The sequence below is a fragment of the Clupea harengus genome, chromosome 12, assembly GCF_900700415.2.
Source record: "Clupea harengus chromosome 12, Ch_v2.0.2, whole genome shotgun sequence".
In the NCBI taxonomy this organism is placed as follows: Eukaryota; Metazoa; Chordata; class Actinopteri; order Clupeiformes; family Clupeidae; genus Clupea; species Clupea harengus.
This window is the reverse complement of record NC_045163.1, coordinates 21,909,664-21,927,303: the sequence shown is the minus strand read 5'-3', so window position 1 is coordinate 21,927,303 and position 17,640 is coordinate 21,909,664. Positions and strand designations below refer to the sequence as shown.

General features: G+C 41.5%; 2 protein-coding genes across 3 annotated transcripts; both read left to right on the top strand.

Moving 5' to 3' along the window:
• Positions 1-4,375: 4,375 nt before the first annotated feature.
• LOC116222867 (GTP-binding protein 10-like) lies at positions 4,376-5,678 on the top strand. Its single transcript, XM_031577909.2, has 2 exons — positions 4,376-4,604; positions 4,870-5,678. Exons 1-2 carry the CDS (start codon positions 4,388-4,390, stop codon positions 5,127-5,129), a joined length of 477 nt encoding a protein of 158 aa, XP_031433769.1. The 5' UTR covers positions 4,376-4,387; the 3' UTR covers positions 5,130-5,678.
• A 2,846-nt stretch (positions 5,679-8,524) lies between these two features.
• On the top strand, positions 8,525-14,052 carry LOC116222911 (interleukin-6 receptor subunit alpha-like). Of its 2 annotated transcripts, none has more exons than XM_031578110.2 (10): positions 8,525-8,723; positions 9,995-10,804; positions 11,185-11,308; positions 11,532-11,713; positions 11,868-12,019; positions 12,189-12,339; positions 12,592-12,632; positions 12,746-12,794; positions 13,199-13,301; positions 13,431-14,052. In XM_031578110.2, the coding sequence occupies exons 1-10, from the start codon at positions 8,645-8,647 to the stop codon at positions 13,663-13,665; spliced, it is 1,926 nt and encodes a 641-aa protein (XP_031433970.1). In that variant the 5' UTR covers positions 8,525-8,644; the 3' UTR covers positions 13,666-14,052. The 2 variants fall into 2 exon arrangements, with proteins under 2 accessions (XP_031433970.1, XP_031433969.1); XM_031578109.2 differs by having other exon boundaries at positions 11,526-11,713.
• Positions 14,053-17,640: the final 3,588 nt, after the last annotated feature.

Sequence of the window (17,640 nt, the reverse complement as noted above, 5' to 3'; positions counted from 1 at the left end):
TGGACAAGGCTGCTGCTGACGCTGTTGACGTGGCCTAAGAAATCTTTCTGAACAGGGAGGGGGACAGGGATGGGGGGAAGGGGTGAAATCTCTTTGGGTAGGACTTGTGGGCTGGCTGAGATAGAGATTTGAGAGTTGAGTCCCAGCATGCACCAGTTCCTCCATTTTCTCTGACAATTCCTTATATGGTGTGGGTGATGTTCAAATGAGAGGGGTGACTGTGGTGAGGAGTGTTCTCAAGTGGTGGGTGAGTTATGGTCACCAGCTGTTGGGTGAGTTATGTTCAACAGCTGTTGGTGAGTTATGATTACCAGTGGTGGGTGAGTTATGTTCACCAGCTATTCGTGAATTATGTTCTCCAGTGGTGGGTGAGTTATGTTCAACAGCTGTTGGTGAGTTATGATTACCAGTGGTGGATGAGTTATGTTCACCAGCTGTTGGTGAGTTATGTTCACCAGCTGTTAGTGAATTATGTTCTCCAGTGGTGGGTGAGTTATGTTCTCCAGTGGTGGGTGAGTTATGTTCACCAGCTGTTAGTGAATTATGTTCTCCAGTGGTGGGTGAGTTATGTTCACCAGCTGTTAGTGAGTTATGTTCACCAGTGGTGGGTGAGTTATGTTCACTAGTGGTTGGTGGTGAGTGGTAGCTTTCTCTAAATTTCAATTAATCAATTAGTATGTTCAGCGTGCAAATTAAATCCAGCATTCTCTGAAATTAAAAGGACAAATGTTCCAAAACTTCCGTTTAGATAGGCACAAATGTACATACATATCCAGTGGGTGTGTGTGTGTGTGTGTGTGTTGGGGAGGTGGAGCTAAAAAAATGGGCTACCTTACTACCTTGATATTGCATACGCTTATATGGTACTCCGTACTACACTTTTATGGACACATGGGAAGGGCCTACACATAGAAGGAACGCCCAGGAACGCCCTCTCCGTCGTCTCCGGGGCCCTCGGAGAGCTCTCCCGTGCACCGTTGAAATTCCTGTCGATCCGTCATGCCGTGCTGTACAGCGACGGATACCCCTTGGCCGTGATTGGTCCGCTACGACATGATTTCCAAACGACATCATTTCCGGAATCTCACATTTCTGGACATCGCGTTTCCTGTTTCATTCCCTATATATCACAATACTGCCATGTTTAAAATCCACAAAAAAAACTTAAGAAGATGGAGATCACGAACATAGACATATATATATATAGATCACGAACATTGAAGAGCGCATTGCGGAAGAGGTCCAGAAATATCCTCACCTCTATAACACATCGCTAAAAGATTACAAAGATGTGCGAATGACTGCCCATTCTGCAGCGGTAGAGCTGGACACTAAAGACTGCAACTGTTTCCTGTTTCATTCCCTATATATCACAATACCGCCATATTTAAAACCCACATGAGCGCCAGCATCTGACAGAGTAGGTGCCAGAGCCCGGCAGGAGCAGACAGCAATTACAATATTTTGTCCAAACAACCTTTGGACATATTCATTCATATCATATCATGGGACATATCCAACAGCCTCATTAGAATCTGCATCGATTATGATGCCATCTGACAGAAATATCTCCATACAGTTAATTTCTTTTAAACTTGCTTTATGATGCATTTGCCGCCTGTAATCACGTTGTGACAGCTAGGACACAAACAAATTCCCGCAACAGGAAGAAGGCTGTTATCCTAAATGTGAAGTTATTTTATTCTCAAAAAACGCCCGACCCGAGCCCGACAGCAAGTAAAATATTTAGTCGCTCACACAAACAAGCCCCGTTAAACGCACAAGCGTGCACAAGAGGGAGATAAGCATATTGAAATAAAATTATTCACATTGCATGATTGGAATGAAATGACCTACACATTACACACGCTAGGCATCTGTATATGTCTAAATAAAACTCACGTTATATGCTACACCAGAAGGGGCACGAATAAAACAAGGCTTACCATTGAAGATCAGTTTTTTTCTTGAAAAATGTAGGCTAAGTACACGGCCACATTCGTTATAAAACTATCTACATAGTCCAACCATCGAGGTTTAATCCATGTTGTTGTGGAGAAAGAGGATGGCATCAATCATATTTAATTAAAGCTTCACACTTCTTACATTGGACATATCAAACAGCCTCATTAGAATCCACATCGACTATGATGCCTTCCGACAGAAATATCTCCATACAGTACATTTCCCCTCATTAAGTGTCGTTTTAAACTCTCCAGATGACAGTTTCTTTTTTTTTTTTTTAAAACATTAAGTGCACAAAGTGATTTAATTCACTCTCAAAAACGAACTTCTGCATTATATGAAGCAAACATGTTCCAGTGTTGGGAAAGTTCACTTTCTACATGAACTAGTTCAGTTCATAGTTCACACATTTTAGAATGAACTAATTCAGTTCATAGTTTATAATTCAAAATTTAGAACTAAGTTCACAGCTCCAAAAAATGGAGTTCTTTTTTTCAATATGTTGCAAGTTATAATTGTTCTGCAATACCGCTCTCGGCCTCTACGCAACTCGGCGCACACACATTGTATTTGCTTAAAACACACAGCTGTCACGCGGCTATTACCGGACCAATACCTTTCAAACTCGGTGATATTATTCACAACTCATTTGTCCTTCATTCTATCAAATATGATTAAACGGCATATGGTATTGCACCTGTGAGGCAAGGGAGTAGAGTTTTGTTCAGTTATCTCTCTAGACTGATTACTGACCAACCTTCCACCTTTGAATAATGTAACTTATAAACACTTTGTTTTAAAGCGCTGTGGCCGTCCTTAAAATATGTGTCAATAAACGAACTTCTCCATCATGTGAAGCAGTCAAGTTGACTTTACTACTTATTAAGATGTTTTAAATATGGAATGCTTTATCGCGCAGGCCGCAGTCTCTCAATTTGCCAAGATGCTGATTATGGATTATCTGCCCTGCTATTGTTTCTAACAATACAATATTTCTTTGTTTGAGTGTGGTTGTTTGGTGCTATGGGGGTATATTATCGTTACTGTCTATAAAGGAAGACATTGCAACAGGAAAATCTCCTGCTCATCTCCATTTGCCCCCACCTGTCACGTCTCTGCGACCCACCAGTTGGGCTCTCCCCACACTTCGAGAAACGCTGTGGTAGGGGGAAATTGACAGGGTGGTTGCAATAATAATTAAAACAAAATTATTATTTTAGTAATTGATACACATGAAGTTTAGTTTAAGGCAAAGGGTAGTGATGGATAAAGTTTTCTATAAAAAACAAGTGAAGTCTTTCATTCTCACTTTCCACTCTAAAACTATGAACTGAACTGAACTATGAACTGGTTCAGAATTTAAATGGTGAACTATGAACGTGAACTATTCATGTTTACTTGTTTGAACTGAACTTTGAACTGGTTCATGAGAGGTGTGAACTTGTACAACACTGTCAGCTTGTCGGTCTTGACGTTCAGATGCTGTGCCTAAACTAGCTATACCATCATCTCCTCACATGATAAAATAGAGACTTGACATTGGACCACAACATACATATTACCCAGCAATCATCATTGCAAATCTGAATATGACAAAAATACCAAAGAAAATCGTTTTTTAATAGTTTTAATAGTGTATATAAGATAAGCATATAATTTTGTTATAGAGTGCTACTATTTTCCCCACAAATAATACCTACCATGATATAGATAAGTTTGCCCTTTCAGGTTTTTATATAGCATTAGACACACTCTAAAATATTTTATGAGGTGACTACACCTGCTACACTTATGTGACAGCTAGTAGGGGGGGGAGATAAACAACGAGACTTCTAACTTACAAAGACATTGCAAAGCAACGTGTCTTCGACAAAAAAACGCTTCTCCACCTACTGTTCTGGCGGTGAATTGTTTTCAGCCTTCGGAGAACCAAAAAGGCAACAGAAATGCTAATTAGTCCGTCCTATCCGTCCGCCCGCCCATCCGTAACGGAGTCTGAGTACCATACTGGCACCTTAGACTTCCAGAAACTTCCAGAGCACACTCTACCTGTGGTTCCGGAGACTTTCAGAGCACACTCTACCTGTGGTTCCGATGCACGTGTCAATTTAGCACTCAGCTTAGCCTCACAACTCTGCTTCAGGTCATGTGCAGTGCTAGTGCAGTCCATTTGATAATCCTGACGATGGGTGGAACATTGTCCTTTCTAATGAAACACTTGTTTACTTGCACTGAACTATATTCTGACCTGGTTGCTTTATGCTTATATACATCAGGTGTCCTTTGAATAGAGGCATCAGTAAAACCAAGTTCAGTGCTAAGTATAGTGAACTCTAAGTGTGCTGTGACCCAAAGCAAAAGTACAGTAAACTATAAGTGTGCCATGATCCCAAGACGTAGTACTGTACAAGTATGGTAAACTATGAAGTGCGCTATAACTCCAAGTAGTTTAAGTGGTGTAATATATATTATAGCAGTAGTTCAGCAGTGTGTGTTTTGTTGTGTTTGTGTTCAGGAGCTGGAGCTGTATAAAGAGGAGCTGCTCAGCAAGCCGGCCATTCTGGTGGTCAATAAGATGGACCTGCCTGAGGCTGGAGAGAAACTCGATGAACTCATGCATCAACTGGACAACCAAGAGGGTAAAAACTCTGCTCATGCGTTTCAGTGGGTCGTGGTGACCCAACATGACCTTTACTATTATATTTTAAACCTTTTTTTTTAGTTTATGAATGTTACAGTATACAGTACCCAGATGAATATTATCTTTTTTGCGTTATGTTGTTTTAAGCTATTTAAAGGTTCAGAGGTTTTCATTTATTTTATTTTCAATTAATTCGATCGGCTCTATTTCCCACAGTCTGTCTTCATCCTCTTCTCCTCTCTGCTCTCCCCCCCCCTCCTCAGACTTCCGTCACCTTATCCCCGAGGACATGGTCCCCAGTCATTTCCCGACCTTCAGCCACACGGTTCCCGTCTCCGCCACCTCCGGCCTGGGCGTCGCCCACCTCCAGCAGCTCATCCGCCAGTCGCTGGAGGAGCAGGATGCCAAGGCCACCGAGCGCCAACGTCACGACAAGCTCCGCGAGCTGAGGAAGGCTGTGCCCCTGGCCCCCGGCCCCGCCAGCCCCGCCAGCCCTAAGTGGGGTCTGCCTTACCAGGCCTGAGTCACAGACAAGCCCTTGTTGTTTGAGGCCGTCTGGAGGCCGACTGGAGGCCGACTGAAATCAGTCAGTCAGTCATTGACTGATTATGACTCACATCTGCCTGCCTGTGCCCTAATCAGTCCCGTCAGGGTGTGTGGAGGGGGAATGTCTGATGCGAGAGTACTTGTCCTGCTGTGAGAAGCTTCTAGAACGTGTGTTGTTGCCCTTCAGAAGCAAACGTAGGAGAAGATCAGCCATGTTCAATCAGTGTTGAGGTGAGCTGTAATGTGCAGCTGGTATAAACTGGTTGAAGTGTGTGTGTTTGTGTGTGTGTGTGTGTGTGTGTCTGTGTGTGTATGAACTGGCGGAAGTCTGTCTTGTGTTTGGTGATGCGTACATTTGCTCACTAAACCAGTAATATTTTTTTCCGGTCCGCTTCATATTCTTCTCTGTTGTTATGTAATACCTCCGGCCTATGTGCTACGTGTATGTTAACCACATACATTCATTTCCACATTTCTACTGGTGTGTACAGAAACGTTGTATATCTAAATCACCTCGAGTTCATGTCATGGATTTTCATGAAAAAAAAAAAGTCAGTTAAATTCGTCTAGTGCAGCAAAACTGCCAGAAGAATTCCAGTGCACTGTCCACCCAATAGTTTTTGTTTTAAAATGTTTGAAGTTGATGCCCAAGCCAAAACAAGTAATTTCTGCTGGTATTAATCCACAGATGTTTAACTTAACCAATGCCTCAAATCATAATGGATTTACCTGAAATGTTTCCTGGATGTACAGACCATTCTCCAGATAAGGTCCACTGAATTTCAACGTGATCTGTGTTCCTGAATTCATATGGGTATTAAATAAATCAGGTGTATTTCATGAATCATTATGCAAACATCAATGTCTACAAATGAATATCTTGGGTATTATTTCTTTTCCTGATTTTGATATGTAGGTCCATCAATCCTATGAGTTCCTTCAATAAAAATCAGAAGCTCCACAGTGAGATCAAAATGCACTCAAACCATGACATGACATGAACTCTAGGGGATTTGGTGTGGAATGTCCCACATTTGAATAAAAGGTATCCCTGTTGAGTTCAGATGCCCTGTCAGGCACTGTAGCCCTGCACAGTGGAGTGTTTCTGTGGGAATTGGTGCCCATCCATTCTGTAGAGCATTTATGAGGCCAGGCACTGATGTTGGATACATGCTCTACAGAATGAATGGGCACCCATTCCCAAAGAAACACCACAATCTTGCGGAAAACCTTCCAAGAAGAGTGGACACTTTTATAACTGCAAAAGGGGGACCAACTCCAGATTAAAGTATATGTATTTGACTACAATGTCATTATAGTCCCTGTTGGTGTAATGGTCAGGCATTCGAATACTTCTGTCCATATAGTGTATATCTGTATGTCTCTTCAGTCATATGTTACTTGGTGAGATACTTTTCAAACAATGTTTTACTCCAGGTGTTATTAATTTAGCACAAGGACCTTAAAAATGCTCTTTTTGAATATGTACAAAAGACCAAACAAGATACAGGACATACTTGCAATGTTCTGCCCCTAAAGTTCATCTGGTACTAAAAAAATTGTTGTTGTTGTTGTTGTTGTGCTGTGTTTGTTTGTTTCAACAGAGAGGTTATAGGTTAGATGTGTGGAAAGTCCCTATGAGACATTTGCAGAAGTGTCTGAGGTAGTGCTTGCACGTGCGTGTTTACGGTTAAGCGTTGCAACAGTTGGCACCACTCGTATGCCTCTCAGAGTAACCTGTTTTCGTGAGTTCTCATGTGAAACAAACGCTGCCCTGAGCTCTTTCATAAGACTGAAGTGAGGCAAGGGCTTCACCTCTCAAACTCAACAGGCAAAACACCCTTGTGTTTTTTTTTTTTGGTCTTGCCTCACTCACTCATTTTTTTTTCTTGTTTTCTTACTTAAACCTCTTATGATCTCTTCACGCCATTCCTGTAGCAAAGCACAATTTGGAGGTTATAATCCTTAACTACTTCTGATTTATTTGATATGTTATTTTTCTGTTAGTGAGGTTTGAGTCAACAAGACACAACAGACCTCTGTAGTCCCTCTCGGCCGAGGCAGCCTGGTCCCATGGGAGACAGCGAGATACGAGGGGAGAGTCCCTGCAGTCTTTTCATGTCCAACGTTGAGTTTCACTCGTCTTGGTTTTGTTTATTGAGATTGAGAACATTTAATTATTCCATTTTGGTGGATTTTGTAGCTAGCCGATTAATTCCTCTCTAAAGTAGGCTACTGAGCTGAAATCACCCAAATAATGACAACAATAGCATTTCCCCTTTGTTGTTGACAGATTTAGTGAAGAAACCAGTAGTATTGTTGCTTTTATAAGTTAATCCATATATTATATATATAATGAATTAGTTTATTCAGCAATATGAGTAACTAAAGAACAACATGAGTATAATGTGAACTGAACGGAGACCATATTTACTCAGAGGGAAAAGAAAGCTTCTAAAGTCTTTAAACAGCTGATATAAATAATAATAATAATAATACAACTAGCCCTCTTTATCATAAGGCAATGTGATGTTCATTCATCAACCTCATAAACAAAAATCTGAAAAAGATCTTACCAGAGATAATGTTGGAATTTCACTGTTAGGGTCATTAAGTATTTTATATATATTATATATATTTCATGAGCCATAGTTCAAAAAGTACTTTTAGTTTTTATTAGGAGTTTAATGTTAATACCAGGGAGAAAATGTGTAGAATCGACTCTACTATAGTAGACTTGAAGAGACAAATGTGAAAAAGTTCATGTAACCAACATAATTCACTTTTCTTGTAAGATGAAAACGTTGCAGTCACGCAGAGATTTATTTGGAGGATAAAATCTTGCTTGTCATAGCATTAGCAGAAGCATAACTGCAACACATACGCCATTTCAAATCACCACAATAAATCATGTTTGTGGAAACTTAATCTTGGAATGGAAACTGCTAAATGACTAAATGTATATCAACGCACAAATCAATTGAATTTCTCAGAATCTATACAGGGCCTGTACACTTCCAAGCAGGAAGTCTATTGGCAATGGTCCCATCATATATTCTCACCACACTTTTCACCTTATGAGAGAGATGGGTGGACGTTGTGCAACGCAGGTTTTGTTGCAGTAACAGAAATGTCGTGGCGTAACTTCAGGAGGAAGGAAGGAGAGGGCCTGATTGTTTTAGCCAACAGGCGAGTTTGACGCAACAGTCGGGTACGCAGCAAGAACATTTAACAGAGAGGGCAGAAGCATTCATAGTGGTCACTTGCTCAGGTTGGATGTCCTGAATAGTATTCAGCATGGTTTGCAGCATTTTATAGTGTCGTGGACTACATTGCTTTTTCATAGTTTTCACTCGGGGGAATTCTTTTGCTTAATTTGTTTTTCCACTGTTGAGGAAGTACTAAGGGGGAGGTTTTTAATTGTTTTTTTTTCTGATGGACTTTTTTCGTCAGCTTGTTTTCAGTATAGATTGACGAATTTTGGCAGAGAAGATGGACTGTGGCTGGACTCTGGCTCTGGCTCTCCTGCTGATGGTGGAAGGTCACCGAGATGATCTGTGTCCACGGAGAGGTCAGTAATTCACACAGAAGTGTTCAGTCTACAAGCTGAAACACACGGGTAGGGTATATATGGTTCTACAAGCTGAAACACACGGGTAGGGTATATATGGTTCTACAAGCTGAAACACACGGGTAGGGTATATATGGTTCTACAAGCTGAAACACACGGGTAGGGTATATATGGTTCAACAAGCTGAAACACCGGTAGAAAATATATTGTTATTGCAGTGCTAGAAGTAACAGGGTTCTTCAATATGACATAAAAAATAGCAAAAACATTTTTTGTCAAGTACTAAAATTGAAGCACATTTACACCCGGTGGCGAGGCGACTGATCACATCACAGCACCAACCATTTTCTATATTTTCTATATTTCTATATATATATATATATGTTTCTATTTTATTCCATTTGTGGTGCCTGCCACACACACATACACACATACACACTAACTCTCTTTCACACAAGCGCACATACAAACTTACAAACTAACTATCGCTCTCTCTCTCTCTCTCTCTCTCTCTCTCTCTCTCTCTCTCACACACACACACACACACATGCTCATTGGAGACAAGTGATTTATTTATTAAAAAAAATAAACGAAATCTTGCGCCAGAGCAGCCTTACCTTTACCTTTATAACCTAAATCCTTCTCTTTGTACAGGTTAATGAACGCTGTAGTGGGCTACTTGCGTGCGTGCCTGTGTGTGTGTGTGTGAGTTAGTGCGCATGAGTATTAGTGGCCTGGGACCCAAGCAGGTGAAAATACAGCCATAATATAGGCATACTGTTTAGCATGAGTGCTATTCGATTTATTTCCCCTTGAGAGCTCTGAGAGAGGAACAGAGAGAGGTCTGAGGAGAGAAAGAAAAAGAAGGGAGGATAAGGGTGAAAGAAAGAGTAAGTGAGAGGAACACTGTGGCTACGCTATGTAACTCGGCCCTGTTTATCTGAGAATGTCACACACCTATACACATCGTTTACACCACAAGCACATATGCACACACACACACACACACACACAGGCTTTACACACACACACACAATCACACAATCACAATCATGCACATGCACACACATACACATAAATAGGCTATACACACACACACACACACACACACACACATACACACACATACACACACAAGTATATAGGCTACACACACAAACACACACTTGTAGATATGCACCCCACCCCCACACCCCTCTACTCATGCACATACTCTTTAAGACATGGACATTACTAACTTTTGTTCTCTCCTCACTCTCTGGTTTTCTCAGATCCACCTCCAGGGGTAATGGTGTTGACCCCGGGCAGTGAAGTCCTCCTTCATTGCCATGGCGATGTCATTGTTGACAGAGTGCTTAAGGTCCAGGGAAATACAGAGAGACCCTTTATTAGGGCTTACCAGCAAGACGCAGGGACAACATCAGATGAAGGATACCTTGGAAAAACAGCAGAGACCTCTACTGCAACATACAAAATGGAGACAGGAAGATCCTTGACCGAAGCAACAGATGACACCTCTCGTGGGAAATACCAGAAAGAGACAGGGGTGACCTCCAGTGACGGATCCCATGAAAAAGATAGAGAAACCAAACCTGGAACTTACCAAAGAGAGACTAGGAGAACAGCCACTGAAGGATTCCACAGAGAGAGAGGAGGAACCTCTTCAGAAGGATATGATGAAAGTACAGGAGGAACCCTACAAGGGGCACACGAAAGAGAAAGAAGAGATGTTACCGAGACTCAACCAAATGAGTACAGACCAACTGTCACAACTGAAACGGTCACATCGGTAAACCAGGGGGAGACTTTCAGCACAACAGAATGGCCGCAAATGACCAAAATGGCCGACACAGCAAGAGCGGCCTCCCAGCCTCTTCTCCAGGATGATGCCACGGAGGAGGGGGCAGCAGCGCGGCCCAAGAGAAAGAGGCAGAGTTACTGGACACTGGACGGTGTGGTAGTGCAGGGAAGCGCCGAGATGAGAGTTCTCAGACTGCCCCACCTTGGACTGAGGGATGCAGGAAACTACAGCTGCTACAGAGAGGGGACGCTGATGAGCACTGTGAAAATCACGTTAGGAAGTGAGCAAACATACACCTCAATCACTTTTCTTCTATTTGTCCTAAAATACTAAATGACAAAAAAATTATCGAAATTGTTTTGTTAACAGATATGTCAATGTATAATTACATAATAATACAAGTAGTACTTACTGTGTTTGTATGTTTTTATGTTTACTGTATGCACCTATACATCAGAACAAATTCCAGGTAGGTGTAAACCTACTTGGCAATAAATACTATTCTGATTCTGATTCTGATTCTGATTCTGATTCTGATTCTGAAACATTGTACATATATACATACATAGATACATACATACGTGCCTACCTACCTACCCACCCTACCTACCTACCTGACATTGCTCTCCCTCCACTCCTTCCCTCTTCTCCTTGGCCCAGCTCCACCAGTGAGCCCCAGTCTGTCATGCTACAGGAAGTCACATGAGAGTAAGATCCGCTGTAATTGGACATCGCCTCAACCTGTGGTTCCCCTCCCCAAGTGCTACATCCTGCTTGAGAAAAGGTGTGTCTCCACCTGCAAAAGAGCTCTCTGTGTGTGTGTAACTGCATATAAATAATATGCATGTAAATTCTATAATTTGATAGTTTCTTAATCTACAGTTGCTTCAGGTATAATCAACCTAATCTGTGAACTACTTTGGATTAAAGGGCCTGAGAAATGAATAAAAGTAAATGTAAACATAATTCATAGTGTTTGTTTTCCGTCTTGTTTGCACTAGTTTCAGCGGGCAGCCCTCCAGAGAGGTGTGTTCATACTCGGTGGTCCATTCACGCTGCTGGTGTGTGCTGGACCACAAGGAGCGAGGGAGCTGGGGTGACATGAGTTGGTACACGGCCAGACTGTGTGTGACCAACACTGCCGGCAAGGCCACGAGCCCAGTGATTCACTTCACAGCGAAAAACTCCAGTAAGAATATCCTGTCCTACTCCAGCCTCTTAGACTCCTAGCCCAACCTAACCCTAGCCCCCTCCTTGTTGTGTGTCATCTAAAGGGTTTTGTTATTCACGCGGCCATTTTTGTTTACTGACTCCATTACCTGTCTGTCTGTCTGTCTGTGCAGTAAAGCCAGACCCTCCTGTGTCATTGAGGGCCAGTGAGGTGCAGGGTGGGGAGCGAATGCTGAGTGTGACCTGGTCTTACCCCGCCTCCTGGAAAAGGGGCTATTATTCCTTACAGTTCCAGCTGAGGTACCGACCGTTTCACGGAGAAAAGGTAACGTGAGCTTCATCAACTGCTACCATATTATGTTACTTCAACTAGAAGCCTTATACCGTCGTGTACCGTTATCATTGTACCATGACATTAGTTACCAGTACCCCAACATTAGTTTGGGTCAGTATGATGTTACTTAAGAGGTTCTGAATATGCCATGTTTGTGTAGTATCAGACCTTGGAGACAAAGGACCTGTCCTGGACTATCACTGATGCACTGCCTCACACTGAGTACCAGCTGCAGCTCAGGGCCATAGAGGAGTTCAAGATCGGCAACTGGAGTGACTGGACCACACCCGTGTATGCCTGCACCTGGACAGGTAAGAGTAAACACACACACACACACACACACACACACACACACACGAGCACATCACCACAGAAGCACACATAATACATCTGTATTTGCATACAGCACTGAGGAAAGAAGATAGATCCAGTGATGATTGGAAGCAGACTACACAGACATCTGAGTACTTCACACACACATTCACATGCAGGCAAATACACAGACACACACAACAGAATCCATTTTGGTTTTGTATTCTGAGAACATCCACCTATTTTTGCAGCTCCTGAGTCCACTCCAGCATCTGACTCTGTGGATAGTTTGGTGAGTGGTCTTTCTGTCCCACCCACCCCCCTTAAACCCTTCCAAATGGCCCTCTGCACCAAACACTAACCACACGGCCACTCTCTCATCTTTCCTCTTTCCATCATTTTCAGGATCCTTTGTGGTTTGATGAAGGCTCTGGATCTGTTGAAGAAATAAAAAGTAAGCTGTGTGTGTGTGTGTGTGTGCATGCGTGCGTGCGTGCGTGCATATACATTTGTATACATTTTGCATAGATCACAGACCAATTCCAGGTTAACAACTGTTCTTCTGTACAGTACAAGAAGACTTCCATCCATTGGTGTGTGCCAGATAAGATACAGTAGCAGAGAAAACATGCTCAGCTGCTTCTTACTATTAAGAATCAGTATTCAGATGAAGAAACAGTAGTATTCTTAACTTTGGGGTTAAGCCTTTTAAAAGTTACTGAATAGCTTTTACATGAGTATATCTTTGGGTACCTTTGTATTATTTTGGACGTAGACAAGCACTGGGGATATTTTGTCTGGCTGGTAGCAAAGAAAAATAATTTACAATTGGCCTAAGGGATGTTTCTCTTTCTTTAGCTCTCTCAGCAGTGGCTGATGATTCATTGAACACGTTTGGAAGCGTGTTTGGTGTCTTTGTGCTGGTGATCATGCTCATCCTGCTCTCTGCGTATGTGTTCAGGTATTGGCTGTTGTCTGTATTTTCAGTCAAAACATAATTCATCTGGGCTTGTCCATGGAGGAAATTATGCAGTAACCCGCTCCCTTCCATCTCTCTCTCACTCTCTCTCTCTCTGTCCTTTTCTCTCAGACACAGAATGCGTTTTGCATCCAAACTGGGTAAGCTGGGTTCAACTCCAGCTCCTGGTGACCCCCCTGCTGCCCGTCCCCAGCCCACCCTGGATGAAGAGAAGCCTCTGATGTCACCCGTAAGCCCCACGCCCTCGCAGGTCACCATGCAACATCACTTCCCCCCGGTGCAGGAAGAGAACAGCCACAGTGTTCATTTCTTCAACATGGGCTACTTCCTACTGTCCAAAGAATGAAGATCATGCAAACGACTCAAGAACATTCTTCTTCTCAGAACTTTATCCAACAGTTTTAGAAGTGCACATGTACATACTTTACCTCCTTACCTATTTGCCTCCTAGCTCAGAGCTACGTGTGTGATGTTTCTGCTATTAAGGGCTTTGTTTTGAGCAAGCCCGTGAGCTTGTTATGCCACGTATATTACCACAAGTGCGTGTTTGCGCGCGCGTGTGTGTGTGTGTGTGATTTATAGAGAGATAAAATTAAGCTAAGATTTTTCAATTACTTTCATCTGCCTATATGTGTGTGTGAGTTTGTGTGTGTGTGGAGTAATTTACAACTGGAAATATGTTTTTATCTTTATTAATGTCAGACAATGTTCAATAAAATATTTTGATATAAAACTAAGTCTGTATGTTATGGTATATCTGATTCAATGACTGATGGTTGGTTTGCCAATTTGCTATCTTCAGATCTTAATTGTGATGTCATAATAGGTATAATATGTTAATGTGGCACTACAATTAATTTGCATGATCAACAACAGTGTGGCATTAAGTGGGCTACTCATTAAGTGGTCCACCAACACCAACACGGATCAACCGTACTGCACCTGCTACGGTAATTCCAATACTTGGAATACTTAAATTGGTTGACAGATAAATACTTGGTAAGTTTCAACTCTACTTGAACAGTGTTCCAATATTCGCTTTATTACAAGAGACCCTTTCAGGACCCACCACTGTAACTTATACAAGAATGTTGGTTGGTCCCCTCTAGCAGACAGGAGGGGAAAACACTGTATTTTATTTGTTTATAAAGCCTTAGTGGGAAAACTGCCTAATTATCTCATGTCACTTTTAAAATTAAAATCCATCTGTCATAACACACGGTCACAGAGCCTCATCTCCCTTGAAATCCCCCTTACAAAAAATGATATAGGTAAAATAGCTTTTAAGTTCTTTGCTTCCCATAAATGGAACACTGTTCAAGTGGAGTTGAAACTTACCAAGTGTAACGGATCCCCGTATATAGAGTGGCGTGAAACTTACTGCTGGTGAAATTACTCTTTTATTTTCTTCTTTCTTCTTCATACATTCAATAAAATGGGAAACTATCACCACCGTAAGAGCTTTGGCCTCATACGGGTCCATTAAACCATTAAACTTTTCGAATATATTTATGTGCATCCGTCCTTAACTAAATCTGTAGCCGTACTGAGAAGTTTACATTAACACATAACGAGATCTGCGATACCTTTTTACATTGTCAAAATAAAAGTCCTAATTCTCTATAAGAGATAAGGTGGCATAAAACCTCAATACATTCTTTAAACAATACATTATAATTTAGGCACATATCAGAGATCAATAAGGCAAATCCAAAATAGGCAATCAACTCAAAATAACAGCCCTTATATGGGGTTATTTACACCAAGTATTTGTCTCTCAACCAATTTAAGAGCCTTTTAGATGTTAAGGATGTGCCTCAATGCTGTTGTTTTAAATGATTCTCTGATTTAATTATTTTGACTTATATACTTAATTTCTGAGTTGTTTAATGTGTTTTGTTTATTCATTTTGTCTGTTTTGTTTTGTGATTTTGTTATGGTTTGTTTATTTATTGTTGAAAAAAGAGACAAAAGAGCCCTGTGCTCAGTCAATTCTCCCTGAATAAACAATGATGATGATGAATAGCATCAATGTGACCAAACACACTGTATGTAGCACATGGTAGGAGCATGCACAAAGACATATAACAATAAATAGGTGCTGGTTTGGAATCGATTTAGATGTCAAGAGAGAATGAGTATAAGTAAACATATTGTCTAAGATCAGTTTTGTAGACAAATGGTGCCGTGTAACATTCCTGTTATTGGAATAATTTAGAGGTACCTGTAGGGTCCGATCACTGCTGGAGCCTTTCACACTGGTTCCATGGAGAGCAGCCAAGAGGAGCTTAAGGTAAGAGAGCATGATGATCAACCACTTTTCAATGTAATTGCAATGGAAAAATACCAATCTATGTAACATATTATTAAGATCTTGCCTATTTGCCTGTCAAACTGCGTGTTTATGTTACTTGCAGATGCATTTAAGAGACATGATGTATTTTTCTCAGGTTGAAAGGAATGTGAAAGGTGGAGATTGTGTGGTGGAGGGCGTAGACATGGGGGACCAGTCCAACTGTCCGCTCACTGAGGGCTCTGGTTAGTACAGACTGGTTAGTTAGACAGTCCAACTGTCTGCTCACTGAGGGCTCTGGTTAGTTAGACAGTCCAACTGTCCGCTCACTGAGGGCTCTGGTTAGTTAGACAGTCCAACTGTCCGCTCGCCGAGGGCTCTGGTTAGTACAGACTGGTTAGTTAGACAGTCCAACTGTCCGCTCACTGAGGGCTCTGGTTAGTACAGACTGGTTAGTTAGACAGTCCAACTGTCCGCTCACTGAGGGCTCAGGTTAGTACAGACTGGTTAGTTAGACATCCTTCAACATAAGAATGATTAAGTCATATGAAAAAATATCCAAAGCATTTGCGGGGGAGTACATTAACAAACCCATGACCTTAGTGTTGTTAGCACGTTGCTTTAGGAGTTCAGCTACAGGAGAATGGAATTGTTATGAGAGCAATAATTAAACCCATGAGCCTTAAATAAGTCCTGCGGATGAAAAGTGTCGTATAACACTCCTGTTACTATGATTTAGAGATACCTGTGGATGAAAAGTGTCTTATAACACTCCCGTTACTGTGATTTAGAGATACCTGTGGATGAAAAGTATCTTATAACACTCCTGTTACTGTGATTTAGAGATACCTGTGGATGAAAAGTGTCTTATAACACTCCTGTTACTGTGATTTAGAGATACCTGTGGATGAAAAGTATCTTATAACACTCCCGTTACTGTGATTTAGAGATACCTGTGGATGAAAAGTGTCTTATAACACTCCCGTTACTGTGATTTAGAGATACCTGTGGATGAAAAGTGTCTTATAACACTCCCGTTACTGTGATTTAGAGATACCTGTGGATGAAAAGTGTCTTATAACACTCCCGTTACTGTGATTTAGAGATACCTGTGGATGAAAAGTATCTTATAACACTCCCGTTACTGTGATTTAGAGATACCTGTGGATGAAAAGTATCTTATAACACTCCCGTTACTGTGATTTAGAGATACCTGTGGATGAAAAGTGTCTTATAACACTCCCGTTACTGTGATTTAGAGATACCTGTGGATGAAAAGTGTCTTATAACACTCCTGTTACTGTGATTTAGAGATAGGCTACATGAAGGACCAGATCAGGTGCCAGTACCTTCTCATCCTGGTTCTACCGAGATCAGTCAAGGGGAGTTTGAGGTAAACAGAAACAGTTGAATAGTCTCCAACTTTCGCACATTCTATAGTGATATAGAAGTTTTTGTGAGCTATTACTGATATTAGGGGGGACATTACCCATACTGGCACCTTAAGACTTCACTGATACACATGAAATTGGGTGTGATTGTAGCGCCCCCTGAAGTGTGGTAGGCTGGAAGCACTTTTTTGGCAACCATTTCGCCCAAAATCTTCATGGCAAGTTGGCCTCTAGGAAGCACATGAACCTAGTAAAATTTTGTTTGACATAATGGCCACCAATGGCCAATACAAATTCAGCAGCTCATACATGCCTGTGTGAATGGCCAATCTTAATTACATTTTGTAGGCTCATTCATAATGGCATGTACAAACTATTTACCCTGAGCCAGAACATTTCGCTCCAACAACCTCCAACATGTTTCCCTCTGATTTTCTGGTTTGGTCTATCTTCACAATTAATTTGGTCTTTAAATCCTTACGTACCATTTACAAACTTAAAATGGTCCTCTTTCACCTGTCCAAGCTGTCAAATCATTTAACCTTTCACTACTTGGGGCTGTTCTCACATTCTGCTTGGACCCCGATTATCACTGTTTGCCGCTATGTTTAAACTTATTGTTGTGATAGTGTATACC